This window comes from Eptesicus fuscus, chromosome 15 (genome assembly GCF_027574615.1).
Source record: "Eptesicus fuscus isolate TK198812 chromosome 15, DD_ASM_mEF_20220401, whole genome shotgun sequence".
NCBI lineage: Eukaryota > Metazoa > Chordata > Mammalia > Chiroptera > Vespertilionidae > Eptesicus > Eptesicus fuscus.
In genome coordinates, this window is record NC_072487.1 from 12259027 (window position 1) to 12277518 (window position 18492).

General features: G+C 45.9%; 2 protein-coding genes and 1 pseudogene across 3 annotated transcripts in view; 2 read left to right on the top strand and 1 right to left on the bottom strand.

The window, feature by feature from the left end:
• The first annotated feature begins 1071 nt into the window (after window positions 1-1071).
• MOB3B (MOB kinase activator 3B) overlaps window positions 1072-18492 on the top strand; it is a 187239-nt gene continuing 169818 nt past the window's right edge. For both annotated transcript variants that reach the window (XM_054727336.1, XM_054727337.1), the window contains exon 1: window positions 1072-1266. The gene's annotated coding sequence lies outside the window, so the exon portion shown is untranslated. The remainder of the gene's footprint in view (window positions 1267-18492) is intronic.
• Window positions 5776-6402, bottom strand: IFNK (interferon kappa). The gene has a single exon (XM_008154071.3). The coding sequence runs from the start codon at window positions 6400-6402 to the stop codon at window positions 5776-5778; it is 627 nt and encodes a 208-aa protein (XP_008152293.2).
• On the top strand, window positions 12987-14129 carry LOC114227268 (60S ribosomal protein L34-like; annotated as a pseudogene).

The window sequence follows — 18492 nt, forward strand, 5'->3', positions numbered from 1 at the left end:
CTGTGACTGGGATTTGAGGCAGTTTGGAAATGAGATGGCATTACTCAGTGATGAACAGAGACATTGCTTAGTGGCTGGGTTTTTGTTTCTGTGTCTCCCGCCCCCACCTCATGTTTGAGTTTTATACTCACAATCTCCAATATCTTTGCCTTGCCCAAATGACACAGAATTACATGGAATCATTTAATCCAGGGTTGATATCATGAGACCATGACTCTATATTAAATATTGCTTGCCACACTAGAAAGAACTTGGTATTGCAAAGGATGTGTGTGGTTTCAGAGGTTCTCATTCATAGTAGCGGAAACCACGTTGGGGGAGGGATGTTTTCTATATATATATCCTAATTTCTATTTAACATATTTTCATAACTCTTTAAATTGTGTAGTAAGAATTGTAAACTGTAATACTTAGTCATTTGGTCAACTCTAATACTTGAGTCATAATGCTAATTAAGATGCAAATATATGGGGAAAAAGATGGGGAAGAGTCATTCTTTTCTTCAGGAAGCTTATGTTGAATGACTCCTACTATGAACGAGGAATACTTTTTATGTTTAGTTTACCCCAGACAAACACCCTGCAGGTAGATAGTGCTCTCCCCAATTTACAGAGTGGAATACTGATGAAGATCACTCAGACAGAAAGTGGCAGGTGGGGGGCGGGCCTTCAGAGTCCATGTTCATCTCATTACTCCCAGCGTGTGCAAATAAATCCGGCATAACCTCCAAGTATTTCCCAATGACGAACGCTGCCCTCTGGGAGGCAGCCAAGTCAGAAAACCTTGGAGAAGATAAAGGATTCCCCCTCTCTAGGTCCCTTGGTGCCTTGGATGTGACCTTGTGGACCCAGAACGCATCCTTTCCGGTCTGATACCTCCCTCGCCGCCCTAACCAGAGGGTCAATGTCTTTCCTTAAGGCTCTGAGCCCCGGTAGGCTGTCCACTCCCCACCTCTGTCCCGAGGGAAGATGACCCGAGGGCGACCTGACTCCTTTCCCCCACGGAGCTGCCATTCCGCGAGCGGCCGCCAGGGGGACCCCCGCTCGGCGCCCCCGCGCTCCAGCCGCGCGCCGAGTGCGTGTGGGGGCTACTTGGGAGCAGAGGCTGCAGCCGGAGCCCCAGGCGCGCTCGCTGGCCCCGGAGACCCGGCGTGGATCCCCAGGAGGCGCCTCTCCTGCTCCGAGCTCGCCCTCTCCTCTCGCGCCGGCTGCAGCTCACCCGGCGCAGGAAGCCGACAGGGCCCCGGGCAGAAGGTGAAACCCCGCGGTGAGTGAGAACACGCTCCCAGCGAGGGAGGAGGTGGCGCCGCCCGGCAGCTGCTCACGCCCGGTCGCGCCCAGGCGGGCAGAGGTGCTGGGCGCACCTGGGAGCGGGTGCGACGGGGGGCGGGAGGGGCGGTGTGTGTGCGGGAGGTGGCGGACCCTGCTTCCCCGCCTGCCCACGGCTTGGCTCCCGGCCGGCTCCTCGCGCGTCCTTCCCGGTCCCCACCCTGGGTCCGGGGCCTGGATTTTAAAAGATACATCAGTATAACCCATCTTCTTTCGGGGTACAAGTCTGCCCCCGAACCCGGCGCGAGTCGCAGATGACTGCAGGGTGCGTGCTGGGCTGCGGGTGGCGGGAAGACAAACTTTTACAGAAGTGCGCCGGGCAGGGGCGACGTTTGGGGCGTCTCGATTGAGCAGGAGGCTCGGCGCGGGGCTGCGGAGGGGACCTGCGCTCCGTCCGCCAGGTCGCCCCTGAACTGCTGATGCTTCTTGGGGGGGAAAGGGTGTGTAAAGGACCTACAAATCCCGCTGAACCCCCGGGCCAACAACTGTCAAACGTCTGCAATCCCGCCCCTCCCTTTCCCTCTACTGAGGAAAAAGGTGAAAACCCTTTAACTTTCCTTGGATTGTTCCTCCCTGCCTTGGGACCCCTCCCGGAAGGGTAAACGGCCCACCCCCAGGCTCCTGGCAAGTAAGGACAGAGACCCCGAGCTCCTCAGGATCCCCATGCACCCACCTTCCTGCCCCCCACTGCCCCCCCCCCCCCCACCCGGCACCCACACACACACACACACAACCCCCAGACGTCCTTTCTTAGGGGACCACGGGACAGAGGCCATTGAGATCCTGGCGAATGGCCTTTTGTTTCTCCGCGTTCCCCCTATTGTGTGCTTTCCAACATCTGGCGGGGCTAGGGGCGACAAGGAAGCCCCCGGCGCCCCCCGCCCCCGCCCCCACGCCAGCCACCCGGCCGGCTCGCGCCCGGGATCCCGACCCCGGCGAGGCCGCCCCACCCGGGCCCTGCGGTTAGAGGGCGGAGGGAAAGTTGTTCCTTCCCCGCCTCCTCGGCTGCCTGTGGCCCAGGGCGCATTTCTCAGATCTTATCCCGCGCGCGCCGCAGAGGGCGCAGATCCATCCCACAGGGGGCGCGGATCCATCCCGCAGGGGTGCAGCTTTCGAGAGTGGAAGCGAGGTTCCGCTCCAACCCGGGGTGTCCTTTGGTGGGTTCCGGCGGATTTCAGTCTCGGCAGCCGGAGGGGATCGGGGCACTCGGGCAGGCAGAGAGCCCAGCTTCTGAGATTTGGAGTTTCCAGGGTTGGAGAGCAGGCGAGGAGCCTTAAAGAGAACGAGGAGGGAAATAACCCAGGACGCCTCAAGCCTTTGCCTAGAAGTCATGGGGAGGTGGCCCCCAACAGAATGAACGTGGAATCCCGACTGCGCTAAGGGTTCCCAGTTGGAATCTCAGATCCCTCACCGCAGTGAGGAAAGGAGGACCCCAAGGGCGCAGCGCAGATGCCGCCCAGGCAGTGTTCGCGTTCCCAAGTGCGAGCCTCTGGGACTGGCCCGGGGTGGCCCCGTGGGTGCGCGCCTGCTGGATCATAGGTGGCCCTCTTGTCCTGCTTTCCCCCCACAAGTTAGATGCTTACACGCAGGGCTTGTTCTTAGTGAGTGTGGGCTATTCATTAAGGAACTAGGGCAGAAGCAAAGTAGCCACTTGGAGAAGGCAGGGTCCTCCTGGGAGGGTGCCCAGGAAGTCGCTCGGCCTGTGAGGAGGCGGAGTCTGTGCACCTGTTGCTAAGATACTAAGAGCCACACGTTTACCGGTGTTGCCAGTGTTTCCTGTGAGATGGCCAACCAGCCCCTCTTCCGAGGAGACCAGGTTACCCTCCTCTTAATCCCTACCCCAAACCAGGGGAAGGGGGAAGGTTCCATCTGAACGCTTGCCACCTGGGTACCCACTCGGGCATTGTAAGTGCACTCGTCTCTGCAGTTCTAGAAGTTTCCCCTGTACCTGGCCCAACAGGACTTTGGCGCTTACTCTTAACGAAGAACAAAGGAGCCTGCTAAATCGGGAAGGTGGACACACAGAGCACTTTCTCCAGCCATTTCTGGATTTTACCAGTGGGACCAGCAAAAGAAAAAAGTAAAATCTTTGAAGCACCCGAGGCACTTTGCAAACACTTCATGATGAAGATGGTCCCCAAGGAAGGTTCCTTTGGAATTTAGCAGCCGCAGCAGCAGGAGAGAAGCAGCAACAAGGAGCTGGGAGGCCCTAAGTGCCCAAAGGCATCCTTAACACTGTGCCCAGGCACTGCTGGTCCCAGCTGCCCCAGCAAGGAACGCAGGATCATTGTAGTGGAAGATAAGCTTTACGGTTTCTTTAATTTTAGAATGAGACCCCCCTCAAAATTATTGTAGAAAATAGAAAATACAAAGAGGTGGCAATAAAAACAAAGGGAGGAGGAATATTATAAACAAGGCTCCAGTGAACAGTCTTCTCCAATGATTTCCTTGGAATAAATTTCTGGAGATAGGAGAGCTAGGTCAAAGGAGTTGCTGCCTTTTTAGGGTATTTGATCGCCTTATTGTCCTGGAGGAACTTGTGCCAGCTGACCCTCTCCCCAACAACAGACGGAGGATTTTTCCCTCGCACACTCTGTAGTATTCTTTTCCATCTCTGCCAGACAAATGGGAAGGGGATATCTTACTGTCTCCTTTTGCATTTTTTAAATCATAAATGAGATGAAACACATTATCTGTTAGTGTTTCTTCCTTAGGGAAGATACTAGTTTGTGTCCTTACCTGTTTTTCAGTGGCCTTGGGGTTTGTTTGTTTTTACATCTAGAGGTGCTCTTAGCAAAAGCATTCTGTTCTGACTTCTGTCCCTGCCCGTACGATCTTTATTGACGTGAAGTGCCAATTCTCTTCCCTCTTGTACAGCAAACATTTGGCAAGACTGCGAACATAAATTACTAAAGTAACTGACATGATCCCAGTAGAGTTATTAGGGAGGCCATGCAAAGGCATTGTTCAAGAAATTCATGGAAAATCCAAGTATAAACTTTCTGCTTAGTAGCTTGCACACCCCAATTCCTTTACTGCTTGTAGTACTATTGTTTTTTTGTTTTTTGTTTTTTATAGAACAGTTCTGTTGATAAGATGTTTTACTGAGTGGATGTTACTAACTCATTTTATGGTCTGCTCCTTCCACTGCTAACCAGCATACCATGATCCACAACTTGATCTTTTAATTATTCTTTTTGACTGAAGTTTGCCTCAGTTTTAGCATAAGACTTCCCATTTGGCTATACTGTTTGAGTCTTATACTTGGTTGAATCTTGAATCTAAGCAGTTTAGCAGCACACTGTTAGAACAAATAGCAGGAGGTGTCTCCCAGGGGCTGAACCAGGAACATTTTACCCTCTTTTGTGAATTTGTGTAGCCGCAGCCTCGATGCTACTTCTTGCTTGAAGGTAGACAGATGATTCTGAAATGGGTTGGAGGAGAAAGGAAGAGAAAGTTCATTTCAGCTAGATGGTAGGTTAATATAGATGAGGGGCCACATAAGAAAATTTAAGTAAATAATCTAGGTAATCTGGGTACAAAATAACTTCTAAAGAGATAAAATATATTGAAGTGTCATGTATTATTAGAATAATTTACTTAACACGGAGAAAGTGATCTTCTAATTGTGAAAATACAATATGAAATTCTTCCATAGTATGACTGTGTGCCTTCCATTTCAGACACACAAAACGATGAAGTCAGATACTACACTTTTCTGTATCATTTTCCGCCCCTTTAAATGTAGGAGTCAAATCATATGCATTAGGAATGAACAGTGCTGTCTGCATTCGAATCATGGGCTCTCAAAGGTTAAACAGGATCTTAGTGGTCATCTAATTCAACCATCCAAGACGAGAGAGTGGATCTTCACTCTCCTACAAACTTCTTATCATTTCAAATAAACCAAGCTGAGAAACAAATGGGCCAGAAATTTCAACCTTTTTTTTTTTTCCTTTTTGAGAGCAGGGAGAGAAAGGGAGGGTTCTAATTATGGAAGTTTGTATAAGCTCTTTAAACAACTTGAACTTCAGACTAAACAACCTGGGCAGCAAGAGGGCTCAGTCATTGAGGTGTTCCATTTTCAAACATTCTCTGACCCATGTTCTCTAGCCATTGGCTTGGTGAAGTTGAAAGGTGAAGTTCAAAGCACATACAAAATAGAAAAAGGAAAGAGGAGCAGAGAGCAGAAGATGGAATAGCATTCCTTTAAAACTTTGTAACAAGCCCCTTGGTCACCCCGAGGATGGTGGGCATTGCCTCTCTTAGAGAGGTGAATGTGGCTGATGTTGCAAGGCCAAACTTCAGAGACAGCAAACATTACAGACGCCACCACCAATCCAGCCAAGAGCAGGCTGGAAGAATAGCCCAGCAATTCTTAAAAGGTATTAAAGGGGGAGGAGATTTTGGAGAGAAACGAAATGTTAGTTTTTTAAAAAAATCTACCTTATTTCCTTCTGAGTAGTGCTATGAGTTTCTGAAAGTAGTAGAAACACCTTCTGATTTCCACTTGGACGATCTTCCAGGCACAGTGACTATACTGCTTGTCTCGTAGGAAGCTGCTTATCCTGTGGAAATACCTCCTTAGTTCTAAGTTGCTGGGCTGGGGGATCCTCGTTCCCGGGTGTCTCCTCTCATCCTCCTCCATCTCTTCCTTGTCTCCATGTCCCTTCTCTTCTTTCAAGCATTGTTCCAGGTACTGCAGTTGCTGATCAAGTCCGGTTTGGATTTGTCCCAGGTGTTCCTCTTCCCAAGTGGGTTGGAAGGTGGGTTGAGTGAAGATAGTGAAGGCCAGCATGGACATTTCATAGAAGGCCCCCTGGAGGTCTCTTTTCAGAAGAGGCTGGGTATGTGATAGGACCTCTTGGGGCAACTCAAAAGCTTTGTTTTCTCGTAGGCACTCCAGAGGAAATGATTTGCTCATATTGGTCAGAAGCTTCACATTTTGCCAGGTGATTCTACGCAGATGAATATGCAGCAAGTCACAGCCCAGTGAGAGGGTGCCAGTGACGAATAGGCCCATGAGGCACGCAGGCCACACACACTTTCGAATCATATCAGACTTGGTTTTCATTTTTCTTCTAAGCCAAAAGATTCACAATACTCAAGATTAAGTGCGCTGTGCTAGGTCTTACGTATGCCTTTGTGTGCCTTTTATACACCTGAATATCTTCAGTGGGGAGGAGTTTTCTGATTTGTCATTGTATGGTTCTCAGGGTTTCGGCCCCTTTCCTTTACCTCTGAGGCTTTTTTTTTTTTTTTACTTTGGCTGACTACATTGACTTTGGAAATTCCTAGAAGCCCGTATGATCCATCCCAGTACTATAGAACCAAAGTAACAAGACTGATGCAGAGTATTTGAGAAAGAACTGAAGGCTGTGTCGCTATACACTCACCCAAAACTATGACATAAGAGAAAGGGATCCTCCAAGAATTTAGTTAATCATAGACATTGACCAGGTGACTGTGATTATTTGATTGTAAGGCTAATCTTGTAAAATTAAGCTTCTAGATTTGGATTTTCTCTTTTTATTTGATTTTTCCGAGCCTCACAAAAGATAAACAAACAAAAAAACACCACAGTTGGTCAGTTGATCATGGCACTTACCAAATAAAGGACTAAGCCGGCTGGGTTTTCTGTTGCCTTTAGAAAATGTTGATATTCTTTTGTTGTTGTTGTTAACCCTCACCTGAGGACATTTTTCCCCCCATTGATTTTTTAGAGAGAGTGGAAGGGAGGTTGGAGAGACTGAGAGGAAGAGAGAAACATCAGTGTGAGAGACACATCGATTGGTTGCCTCCCGCATGTACCCTGACAGGAACCGGATGGAGCCTTGACTGTAATCAAGCTGCCACCCTTCAGTCTGAGGACCGACGCTCTAACCACTGAGCAACTGGCTGGGGTAGAAAATGTTGATATTCTCTGAGTATTCTTTCCTTTACTTAAAACCAAGCCAGTGCTTCCATCTAATAAGACTCAGTTCCAATTCAGTTGAACATAGAATACATGGGAATTCAATATACTGTCCTTGAAACTTTTCATTAAAAAACATATATGTTTATATGAATACACACGTATATTTGTAATTGCTCACATAGCCTCTCTAAGGTGCAAAGCACATCTGAGGGCAACACCTTCTTGTATACCTCACGTAACAACTTCTAACGTATGGCTGTTGTTAGCCATCTTTAAGTTCCCTGACTTCCTTCCACGTACAGTTTTCTCATTTTATTCCCTTCACCCAAAATTTTCTGCTTTTATAGACATTCCACATCATATCCTCATTTATTGCAAAATGTAGTTTTAGCACCTAGCACATGCCAGTCACTGGGCAAGGTCTTGAAGAAGGAGGGGTGAGGTACAGCCCAGGACCTTCAGGGGTCTGTGATGGAGCACGCAGGATGCTCGAGTGTTTCAGGGAGCAGGAGTCATTGATAGGCCCTCCCTGGAGCAAGGACCTTTTCCCCAAGTCCTATAAACGTTAACTGGTGCTGATGTTGACAATATTCATGACAAAGAAGAAAAGAGGATTGACATGCATATCTTTCCCACTGTTAGTACGGCCTGATTTAGCAAATAAAAACATGGAACACCCGTACACTATTTGGGATGTACCTATAAAAGCATTCAATGTTTATTCCACATTCAAATTTAACTGGGTTTTCCCTATTTTACCTGGCAACCCTCTCTACCATGCAAGCTCCCACTGACCTCATAAAGCAGAAGTCAGACATGAAGTTCTCTGCAGGAAGCTTGTCCTCTGCTAGCTGTCCACCTGGTGCACAGGTGCATTCAGTTGTGTTTCTCTGCACTGGCTTTACTGTGTACATATCCCCAACAACCATGTGCACTTCAAAGGGGGAACTTGCCAAGTTAACACAAAATAGTGCACACACACACACACACACACATGCACACACACATGCGCGCATGCTCACACAGTGGCTCTGATCAGAAGCACTATTGGATGATCAGTCTTTAGTCAGACCTCTGTTCCATAAAAGCTATCCCCTCTGAATATATCTCAAAATCTACACTAATAAAAGAGAAAGATGCAAATTGACTGTACCTTTGCAATGCCCACCAGGCAATCAGGAGTGAGTATGCAAATTAACCCAACAAAGATGGCAGGTTAATTTGCATACACAGGCGGCAGCCAGGGACGGGATGCTTCTGCACCGCCCCAGCTGCTCTGGGCCTCTGGGCAGCGTGGGAAGGTGGGAAGGTGGAAAGGTGGCTCCAGCTGGAGCGAAGGTGGTGCCGACAGCCAGGGGAAGGAAGGCCCATTCTTGCATGAATCTTGTGCATCGGGCCTCTAGTATAATCATAAAATTGAAAAGAAACACAGCGTAAGGAAACGTTCTTGTCAAAATGTGTCACAACTGCCCAGCCTGTCACAGTGGGCTATGTGTGGACATGGCTACTGTTTCCCCAACCTCTGTTTTCATTTCTCTAGTGATGTCTTATTATTTACATTGGTCAAGCTTTCCTCAGAGGGGAAGCTGGTTGGCAGGGCTGCCCTGTTGTTGATGGAACTGTGGGAAGTGCATGTGGATCACACGGTGAATAGTAATGGGCAGGATACAATTTGTTTGACAAAATATCCATGAGACACTTCAGTCTAGACAAGATAACTGTGATTCAGCTCAGGGGCATTTGGCATCTGCGGGTAAGATTCATTGCTCTTCGTGGAAAGGCAAATTTTAATCCAGCACTCGGGAGTAACATGTTGATCATCCATGTTACTCAGTACTGGAGCGTAAGTCATTCCATTTGGGGTCAGTAGGTGATGGGGCCCAGCAGAGAGCTCAGAGATGGGATGCCTGTGTCCGTGTCTGGCAGTGCTTCCCACAGGACATGGGGACAACAGGCGCCACAGAGTTGTGTGCAGCTCTGCTAGCTGAAGACCCCCCTGGAGCTCCATCACCTAGGTGTTTCTCTCATTCCTCCCGCTTCCCGCCTTGGGATTAGCCTCTCCCGTGGCCCCTTTTTGGCTCTTCCTCTCTCAGTGATGTACAGGACGTAGACATGTATAATGACTACACAAGTAATACCTGGATATGTTCTTATTGTAAAAATTCAAACATTTCAGATACACGAAAGCCTGGCTTGCCAACTCAGCCTCCGCTCATGCCCTGCCCTCCCGGGCAGTAGCTACAGGTATCAGTTTAAATACATGCCCTTATTTGATGTCTGTCTCCACACTAAACACTAAGTTCTGGAGTGCAAGTGCAACAGCTGGCTTGTTTGCTGCACCCTCTCGAGTGCCCAGCAGACCCCTAAGAGATCAGGAGAGACCTGGACCACTTTCGTGGATGATGTGTGGCTGGGGAGTTGGGCGACTTGTATATATATTTAATTGCCAAAACAGGGTTATAAAAAGTGTAATATGCTTTGAAGTTTAATACTGTAAGTGTATCTCTGTAACTGTCTATATGGTATCATTTGGAAAGAACATAAATAAATAATCTACATTATAAACCCTTCATGAATATGAGGCCCAGGATAAATGGGTCACCAGACCTGGGTCAGAAGGATCCAGGTGCCTCTCTTGGCACCTGGCACATAGTGGGGACTCAGTAATTACTTGTTGGATGGCTAGCTCCTGGTGGTGGCTGACAGTCCTTGGTGTTCCTTGCCTTGTGGATGCTTCACTCCAAGGAAGTCATGTGTCAATAACAGGGAAGTTTTGTTGGGGTTCAGTTGTTGTGGTCGAGGGGTACGGGTAGGACAAAGTCAGGTGTTGAGGACAGTTGAGTCCACAGAATGGTACATGGCAGCACCAGCGTCCATTCAGTGTCCTCCCTTACTCCCATTGCTGTGCTCTGGGATTCCCTGGGGCTGGTTCGGTCGGGAGCACCTTCACGCTAGCGGTAACACATAGTTTTGCACTGTTTAGCTGACTCATGTACCTTTCCCTACAGGCGAGAAATGTGTCTTAGTTTTGCTTTCATGGCATCCCTTCCCTAAGAGACAAACTGCTTGCTGAATAAAAGACTGCATGCGATTTCTTATGTTTTTCAAGTTTGGGTATTAACCTGTGAGGCTTAACTGCTGAGAGGTGATCAGATCATCCCTTCTGCTTCCACCCCCAGTAGTGCCCCTTCTTGTTGTAAATGCTCCGATGAGCTGTTATTGTATCATCTCACCCTAAGAGAGACTGTTGGGGCAAACTTACTCTTGGTTCTATTTTTAGCCCAGCTCCGGGTTATCCCTAGAGTAACTTCCTACAGAGGAGTCATTTGAGCTCTATGAAAATGATCACTGATCAAAAGGAATTTAACATGGTGGAATAAGCATTCTATTAAATGAATACACACCATCGGTAAAACCTACCCTCAGTTTTGGGATTCCCACAACAGCTTCCATCCATGTGTTTGTCCCACTGTTGTTTCTCTTGGTCCATTTGAACCCCAACGGGGATTTCATTTCTGAGAGCATAATGTTTCAGATGTTGGCAAAGAAAGATAACACCTTCGAGAATAATCCTCCACTTTACCCCCTGAGTAGATGTGGGTTTCTTCCCAGACCACATCAGAGAGTGCCTATAGTCTGGAAAGAAATGACAAGAGTGGCGTGGGTGATGGACAGGGATGTCCACTTGTCTAGGATAAATATTTTAAAAGGAGTTGCCACTATTGCATAGATGAGGACAGTGTCTTCTTTTAATTACTATCAGCTTGTATGTGGTCATAAGGTTTCTTGACAAAAAAAAAAAAAAACACAACAAAACACCAAGATAAAGAACAAAAAAGGCATTATTATGGAAAAATTTAAGTGAGCTTTTTTTAGACTGACAGAAGACTCATGCTCCAAATTTTAGGATTTTTTTTTTTTTTTTTTAGTGTTTGAGCAATGCCCGAGTTTGGGGGTGGTGTCTGGGAAAAGGAGCCGCGGGAGGTATTAATTTCCTAGAACTGCTGTGAAAGTTTCCACAAACTGGGTGGCTTAAAACAACAGAAATTTATTCTCTCAGAAGGCTGTAATCGGAGTCATTAGGACCATATTTCCTCCGAACCTTCTAAGGAAGGATCTTCCTTCACCTCTTCTGGCCCCTGGTGACGGCTGACAGTCCTTGGTGTTCATTGGCTGGTGGATGCGTCACTCCAATCTCTGCCTCCACTGTCACGTGACACTTCCCATGGGTCTGTGCCCCTGTCTTCCAGACATTGCTTTTAGGTATTCTTTGGCAATAATCTGCCCAATTATTAATAAGAGTAAAGGATACTATTTATTTAGTGGTTACAAAGTACCAAGTCTTCATGTAAATTACCTTTAGTTCTCACAGCCACTATGTAATGTAAATGTCATTATCCTCAACTTAAAAGGAGGAAATAAAGCTTAGAAATATTAAGTGACTTGCCCAAGGTCACATAACTGAGAGGATCAGGATTCAGACCTAGGTCTGTCTGAGGCCACATTGTATTTTTACAGGATCTAGTGGTGCAAAATCCACTGTGTACATCTATGCAGTCATAGTCTATTTCTTTCCCAAAAGGACTTGAAGCAGCTTATAAAAGATACACAGTACAAGAGAATAAACGAGTGCAAGTAAACAGAGTGGAGTCAGGGGTAGAGCTAATGCATGAGAATCATGGCCGGCATCATCGTTGCAGAGGGTTGCAAATCAGAATAGAAGAAAGAGAAAGGCTGATCTGTTAAGGTAATCACAGGATCCAAAAGGTAAAACGGGCCAGTGGCAAAGCTAAACCCCAGTACAAGCACAGCTTTCCTTGGTACTGAGTCCTGGGAGGGATTTTCCTTTGGGCCTTCAAGAAGAGAGCACTGCCCAGCCGGTGTGGCTCAGTGGTTGAGCATCCACCTATGAAGCAGGAGGTCACGGTTGGATTCCTCCTGGTCAGGACACATGACCAGGTTGCCGCTCAATCCCCTGTAGGGGGCATACTGAAGGCAGCTGATCAGTGATTCTCTGTTATCATTGATGTTTCTATCTCCCTCTCCCTCTCCCTTCCCTTCTCTGAAATCAATAAAAATATATTAAAAAATAATAATAAGAGGGGAGCACTATGGGATTTTTTGGTAAAGATACCACCACTTCCTTAGGAGGTAATATCACCACCACCACCACCACCACAATCTCTGCCATCACATAGGGGGCAGGACTGCACCTCATAACCTCCCTCCATGGAGGCGATGTCCTTGGCAGGCATTCTGTAGGGACTTGTTGAGTTTTCTCATGTTGAGCTCCGGAACGGGGTTCAGAAGTTCAGCTGGACTGGGAGACCGTTTCTTCATCGTGGCTCAGAGTGGGGAAAAGCGTGGTCACACACGCTGGCATCCTCAGAGGCGCTGGCGGACAGCCTGCCCTGGCATTCCCAGAGCCCCCGCCCAGACCCAGCCCTGCACTTCCTGTGATGCCTACGGAGGAGCTTTGGGGAAACTATCTGTAGGCACGACTGTCCTCCATTTAAGTCAGAACAGGAAAAGCGAGCTGTTCTGTCATGTTGACCCAGGGCCACACACAGCACTGCACCGTGCGCTGGACTTGCACATAGTCCTGGGGTTCGTTCGCTGTCCCCTCTGAGAGCCACAGCCCGAGGTGCGGAAACTCAAGGAGGTGGCCCGTGGTTCTGCTCCTCCTGGAGATACACTGTCCTCCCCCCGCAACCCCCGAAAGGGCTTTTTCATAAGTTGAATCATAAAATTCAAAGCCAGAATAGCCTGGTATCCACAAATGTTATAGGTAATGAAATATTAAGACACATCCTCTTGGGATTATCAATATTGAAAACCTGGGTACTTTGCCTTTAAGAGGAAAACTGTGAAAGGGCCGCATGGATGGTCCCAGAGCGAAAACTTGTTTGTATTCCCAAGAGAGATGAATTAAGAGAACCGAAATTGGGATTGCCCTCGTCTGGGAATGGTGTCTGCTGGCATTCATAATGGTCCAACATTTGACATGCCACCGGAGGCTGTCCGAAATACAGCGCTGACAGAACTAGGCATTCCTGAACCCCTGGGAATAGAACTGTTTACCTTCATACCGAGGAGGCTGGGAAAGCACCGACATTTGCATGTGGCATGTGCCCAGGCTGACTTCGAGGAATTCATGCTGTGAGACCTAAACTTCCAGCGAGGTTGTCTAAAATGAAAAAACAAATAAACACAAACACATGTCAGCAGGGCCTGGGGTGGATCCACGTGTGCTCAATGTGTCTGTGACAGGATTGAGCGTGCTTTCCTTATTGAGGAGCAGAAAATCATTGTGACTGTGTTGAAGGCACAGAGTCAGAAAGGTAAATTAAAAAAAAAAAAAAGTAAAAAAGCTTTTTTGAGTAATGAAAAAAACTAAAAGAAATTGGGATTGTCCTATATCTATCCCCAGGACAGGAGATAGAGCAGTAACACTTCTTGCCAAATGTGATAATACAGGTTTTTATGGATGGTACATGGGACAAAGAATGCTAAAAGTACTGTCTATACATTGCATCCATCCATCCATCCATCCATCCATCCATCCATCCATCCATCCATGTATCCATCAGTCTGAGGATATGATGCCTAAAACAAGGTAGTAAAAAAGAAAAGGAAAGGTTCATATCGCTATAGAGTGTCCAGATTTTCAGAGAATACAGATTAAAATTACAGGGTGTTACAAGTGCTATGAAAGACATAAACAGGGCAAGAGGGTAACTGGGGAAGGTGATGGCGTGAACTGAGATTTGAAGGATGAAGAAACATCAACAATGTAAAGAACTGGAGGGAGGGCATTCAGCCAGAGAGAACTGGGAGCCCCAAAGCCTGATGGAAAAGAGCTTGGGATATTCAAGGAATATAAAGGAGATTGGTTGGGTTGGAGGGAAGCGAGTGGGGAGGTTGGTACGAGGAGAGGTTGGGTTGGGTAGGGGTGGTAGGCCAAGATGGAGTTCCACTTTTATTCTAATACCAATGAAGACACATGAAAGAATTTTAAGCAAGAGAGTAATGTGAAATGGCATGTGCTTTAAGGAGGTCACTGTGGGGACACAATTTGGTCAAGAGCAGATACTTCAGTAGGTCAGGTGAGTGTGGTGACCTAGATAAAGGTAGCAGCAGCAGAGATGGGGAGAATAGACTGATTTGAGAGATATTTTTAGTAAGTTACTTACAACTCATCTGAGTCTGGGTTCACATCTTTGATGATCGAAGGTCGTTTTCCAGATGTGCCATTGATAATCCATTTGATTATAGGGCCTGTACTATATCAACATGATTGTTTTTTTTTTATAACCATTACGTAATCTCATTTGGCATCACATCTTTAACTGGATGGTCTTAAACTAGGTTAGGTCTCATATGTTGGACAGCAAAATAAATAATTTACTTAATTGGACTTAGGTTGGAGCTGAGGCTTAAATTTCCCAGCGTTAACCTGAGGATTAAATTCCTGAGAATATCCCTGATGTATTTCCTGTGGGTACACAGAACAAATGTATATCCCTGTATGTTTTGACATTTAAATAAAATAATGTATTTTATGATCAATTTCAAACATGGATTACTATCTGTAGTTCTCTCATAATGGAATATAAACATACAATTCTGAAGTTAAGAAAGTGATACTAATCTGTTATTGACTAAATATAGATGAGAGCTTATAGCTGACCACTCTAATCCTCTCGAATTGATTTTATTTAATTTATTTATTTATTATTTTTTCCCCATTCATGTGTTCATATTTTTATTTTTATTTATTTCTTTTTTAAAATTTCTTTATTGATTAAGTTATCACATATTTGTCCTCATCCCCCCATTCCCATCCCACCCCCCTCCCCACACATACCCCACCCCCCTGTTGTCCTTAACCACCGGTTAGGCTCATATGCCTCTCGAATTGATTTTATTTAAGATCTTAAAAATGTCTAATTGTCAGAAATGTCCCTCTGTCCCAATGCTCTGACACAAACTATACTCCCATGGTGCACTGCTGTTTAATAGGCTGAATCAAGATGAACTTGTCACTTTTCTTGTACCACAGAAAGAGTAAATCAATGAAAAGAGGATTCTGTATTTCAAAGTTTTCAACATTTTTCTTCAGCTTTTGACATGTCTGATGGTTTACCTAGTGTAGAGGCTAGTCTTCTTAGTTTTAGATTATTTGTATTTTTTTAATGAGCTCGTGTCTGGTTTGGCACACAATGATTAGATCCTTAATTTTACAATCATCTATCTGTACTCCATAATTTTGCAAACACCCCAGGACTTCCAGATGCTTCAGGCACCAGCTGCCTAACAAACACATCCAGAAACGTGAAACGGCTCACACATGATGGAAGCGTGTAAAGTTTGGAACAGAGGTAACTTGAGCTGTAGTGGGCTTTCTTCCAAGCAGTGTGACCAGGGTCACAGATGCCTTTGATCTTGTGGCTCTGCCATCTCCCATGTGGCTTCCAAGGTTTCAGGGTTTATCTTCAAAAAGCTGGGACACAATGGCAAGAGCTGGAGGGATGTCCATAGGAGTGTTCTCTGGGCCAGGTTTGGAGGGGCCCGCATCCCTCCCAGTTCCATCCCATTGGTGGGGACTTAGTCGCAGTCACAGCTCAGTCCCGGGGTGCCAGGAAGTGTAGTCCAGCCATGTGCCCAGGAAGAAGAGGGAGTCGTTCGATGAGCAGCTAGCCCATCTCTGCCCTGCCCCTGATCCATCTGGAAGAAGAGTCTAGCAATCAAAATGTGGTAGCACTGGTATGAGTTGGCTTGGGGCTTGGGTTGGCATGGAAATGACACATGGGTAGATACCCATTAGAGGTTTTTTAAAATCCATTTGAAGAGAATTGGAGTTGTCAACCACAGGCAGCTTTCTCATGGGGATCTTTTCTTTTTCTGAAGAGAAGAAGTATTGTTGAAATAAAATAGTTATAATTTCTTTTTCAAGGCTATACAAATAAGGGAAATGATTCATTTTGGTGTCTTTTAAAAAAGCATGCTTTCCTTATAAGAAATCTATTTTGGTAGAAAGACACTGTCATTGGCTTTCTTTAAAAATCAGAATCTCTGAGACTTATTCCCCGTGGGGACCAACATGTAGAAGGAGATCCTTCAGTATCATCCAGGTGAACACTGCACTGTCATTAACCAGACAGCAAGCTCAGCGTCACCAAGTTTGCATGCACCATTTCACTTTGTCACCAAAAGAATCCTGCAAGATCCCATTTTACCGTTTTGAGGAACCAAGCCTACAGAAAAGTTATATAACTTGGCAAAGGCCACCCAAAACTAAAGCCTGCCTGACTTTCTGTTCAATTGTATTGAAGTGAAAAATAAGTGTCTCATATGTAATATGTTGGTGGTTTTTTTTAATAAAGAAGAAAATGTGTTACCTAATAACATCACAACAGTAACCTAAAAAAAAAAAATAGCTTTCTTGAGAAAGATTTTAAAGATTTCTCTGGCTTCTGACAAAATGAGTTAAACACACTCGGGTCCCTTTTTCAGCCCGTGGAGCGCGAGGTCGTTTCCCTGTCTATGAAGTCAGTTTAGAGGCTGCAGCTGCTTATGAGTCCCTGCAGCGTGGCCGGGCGGAGGGGACCAGGATCGTGTGATTCCAGGGCGTGGCTGGAATTCACTTCAGGCTTCTGCGGCACGGGGAGGAGCCAATCAATGATTCTCTTGCATCATTGATGTTTCTATCTCTCCCTCTCCCTTCCTCTCTGAAATCAATAAAAATATATATTTAGAAAATCGCTGCTTTAGCTGTAAGGTATTTATTATGATACTAGAGGCCCGATGCATGTCATTTGTGCAAGAGTAGACCTTCCGCACTGGCTTCCCTCTGGCACCTGGGACCCGGGCTTCCCTCGCAGCCACGGCTTCGTCCAGAAGGTCGTCTGGAAAGACATCCGATCTAATTAGCATATTACACTTTTATTATTACAGATGGGGGAAACAGTTCCTTCACAAATTGTTCACAGGATTCAAATCTGTCCTGGGTGCATATTATAAAAAAAGTCATATTTCCCAAATGTATTCTTTTGTTTCCCCAAACAGATGTGGGGGTCCTGGTTAGCACCAATTCATAGTTCTCTATTGGTGCTTTCTTCTTATCCTCCTACTAGGTAACTTTGAATTCCTGAAGAAAAAAAAAATAACAACAACTCATTAGTTGCCAAATTCATCCCAAAAGAAAAATTAATTTGTGATTATTTATCATTATCAATATGACTACTTGGACAACCTAAAGCTCCTCCCAGATGAATTATCTCTAAGAGTTACTTTCGAGGTAAAGTAGGTTATAGTTTCTGAATGCTGAATCTGTAGGAAATGATTTTGTTGGTAATTGGTCATTATTTAAAAGACATTTGTTGAGACTTTGCTAGATGTTGGAGAGTCAGTTCTGACTCAGAGGTTCTTTCAACCTTGGCCTGGCCGGTAGATCTGAGGGCATTCAGTCACTCGCTCCCATGGAAGCTACTAAAACAACCATCAAGGACAAACTCTTCAGTTTAATTGCCTGTACTAAATGCCATGTGTAGCTGCTTCCTGAAGTGACTAAGAAATCAACTGAGGTCCGGAAACCCTTTCTGAAAAGCAGGTTTTCTTGCCGGTCCTGATGGCCGTAAGATTTATTCTAAAACAGCTAGGATTACAGATTGTGTGTTCTGAGAAGCCCACTCAGGGGTGCAAAATAGTGTAAGAGCTGCCCAGCGAGGAGAAATTAAGCGCTGTGCAGACTATGACGAGTAACAAGAGTGGGATAATGAATAAATGCTCTGTGAACTCAGCGACACACAGAAGACCCCTCTGGCTGCAAAGACAACAGGAGAAGGAGAGTGTGAAGGGTGAGTAGAAGATACTCGTGGGTGTGGATCCCAGCCCGGTCTCTTACTAGCTATGAATATCTTACTATGTGGAAGCTTCATTTTCTTCATTTGCCAAAAGGAACCTTAGCATCCACTCATAGACATGATTATAAAAATGTAAAGTGCCCAGATGAGCACTTCAGTGTCTGGAATGGGGAAAACACTCAGTAAATCCTATCAGCAAATACAGTAATGCTTAAAAAATAGCTTTCTTGAGAAAGATTTTAAAGATTTCTCTGGCTTCTGACAAAAGTAAAAGATTTCTCTGGCTTCTGACTCCGTAAATAGTTTCGTGCGTTTGCTTGTCTTTAAAGTAGCAATATTACATCATAGGGCAGCGGTCAAGATGAAATAAGGTGACAGAATT

Coding starts and splice junctions, on each gene's coding strand:
- IFNK (XM_008154071.3), bottom strand. CDS start 6,402: ATGAAAACCAAGTCTGATATGATTCGAAAGTGTGTGTGGCCTGCGTGC.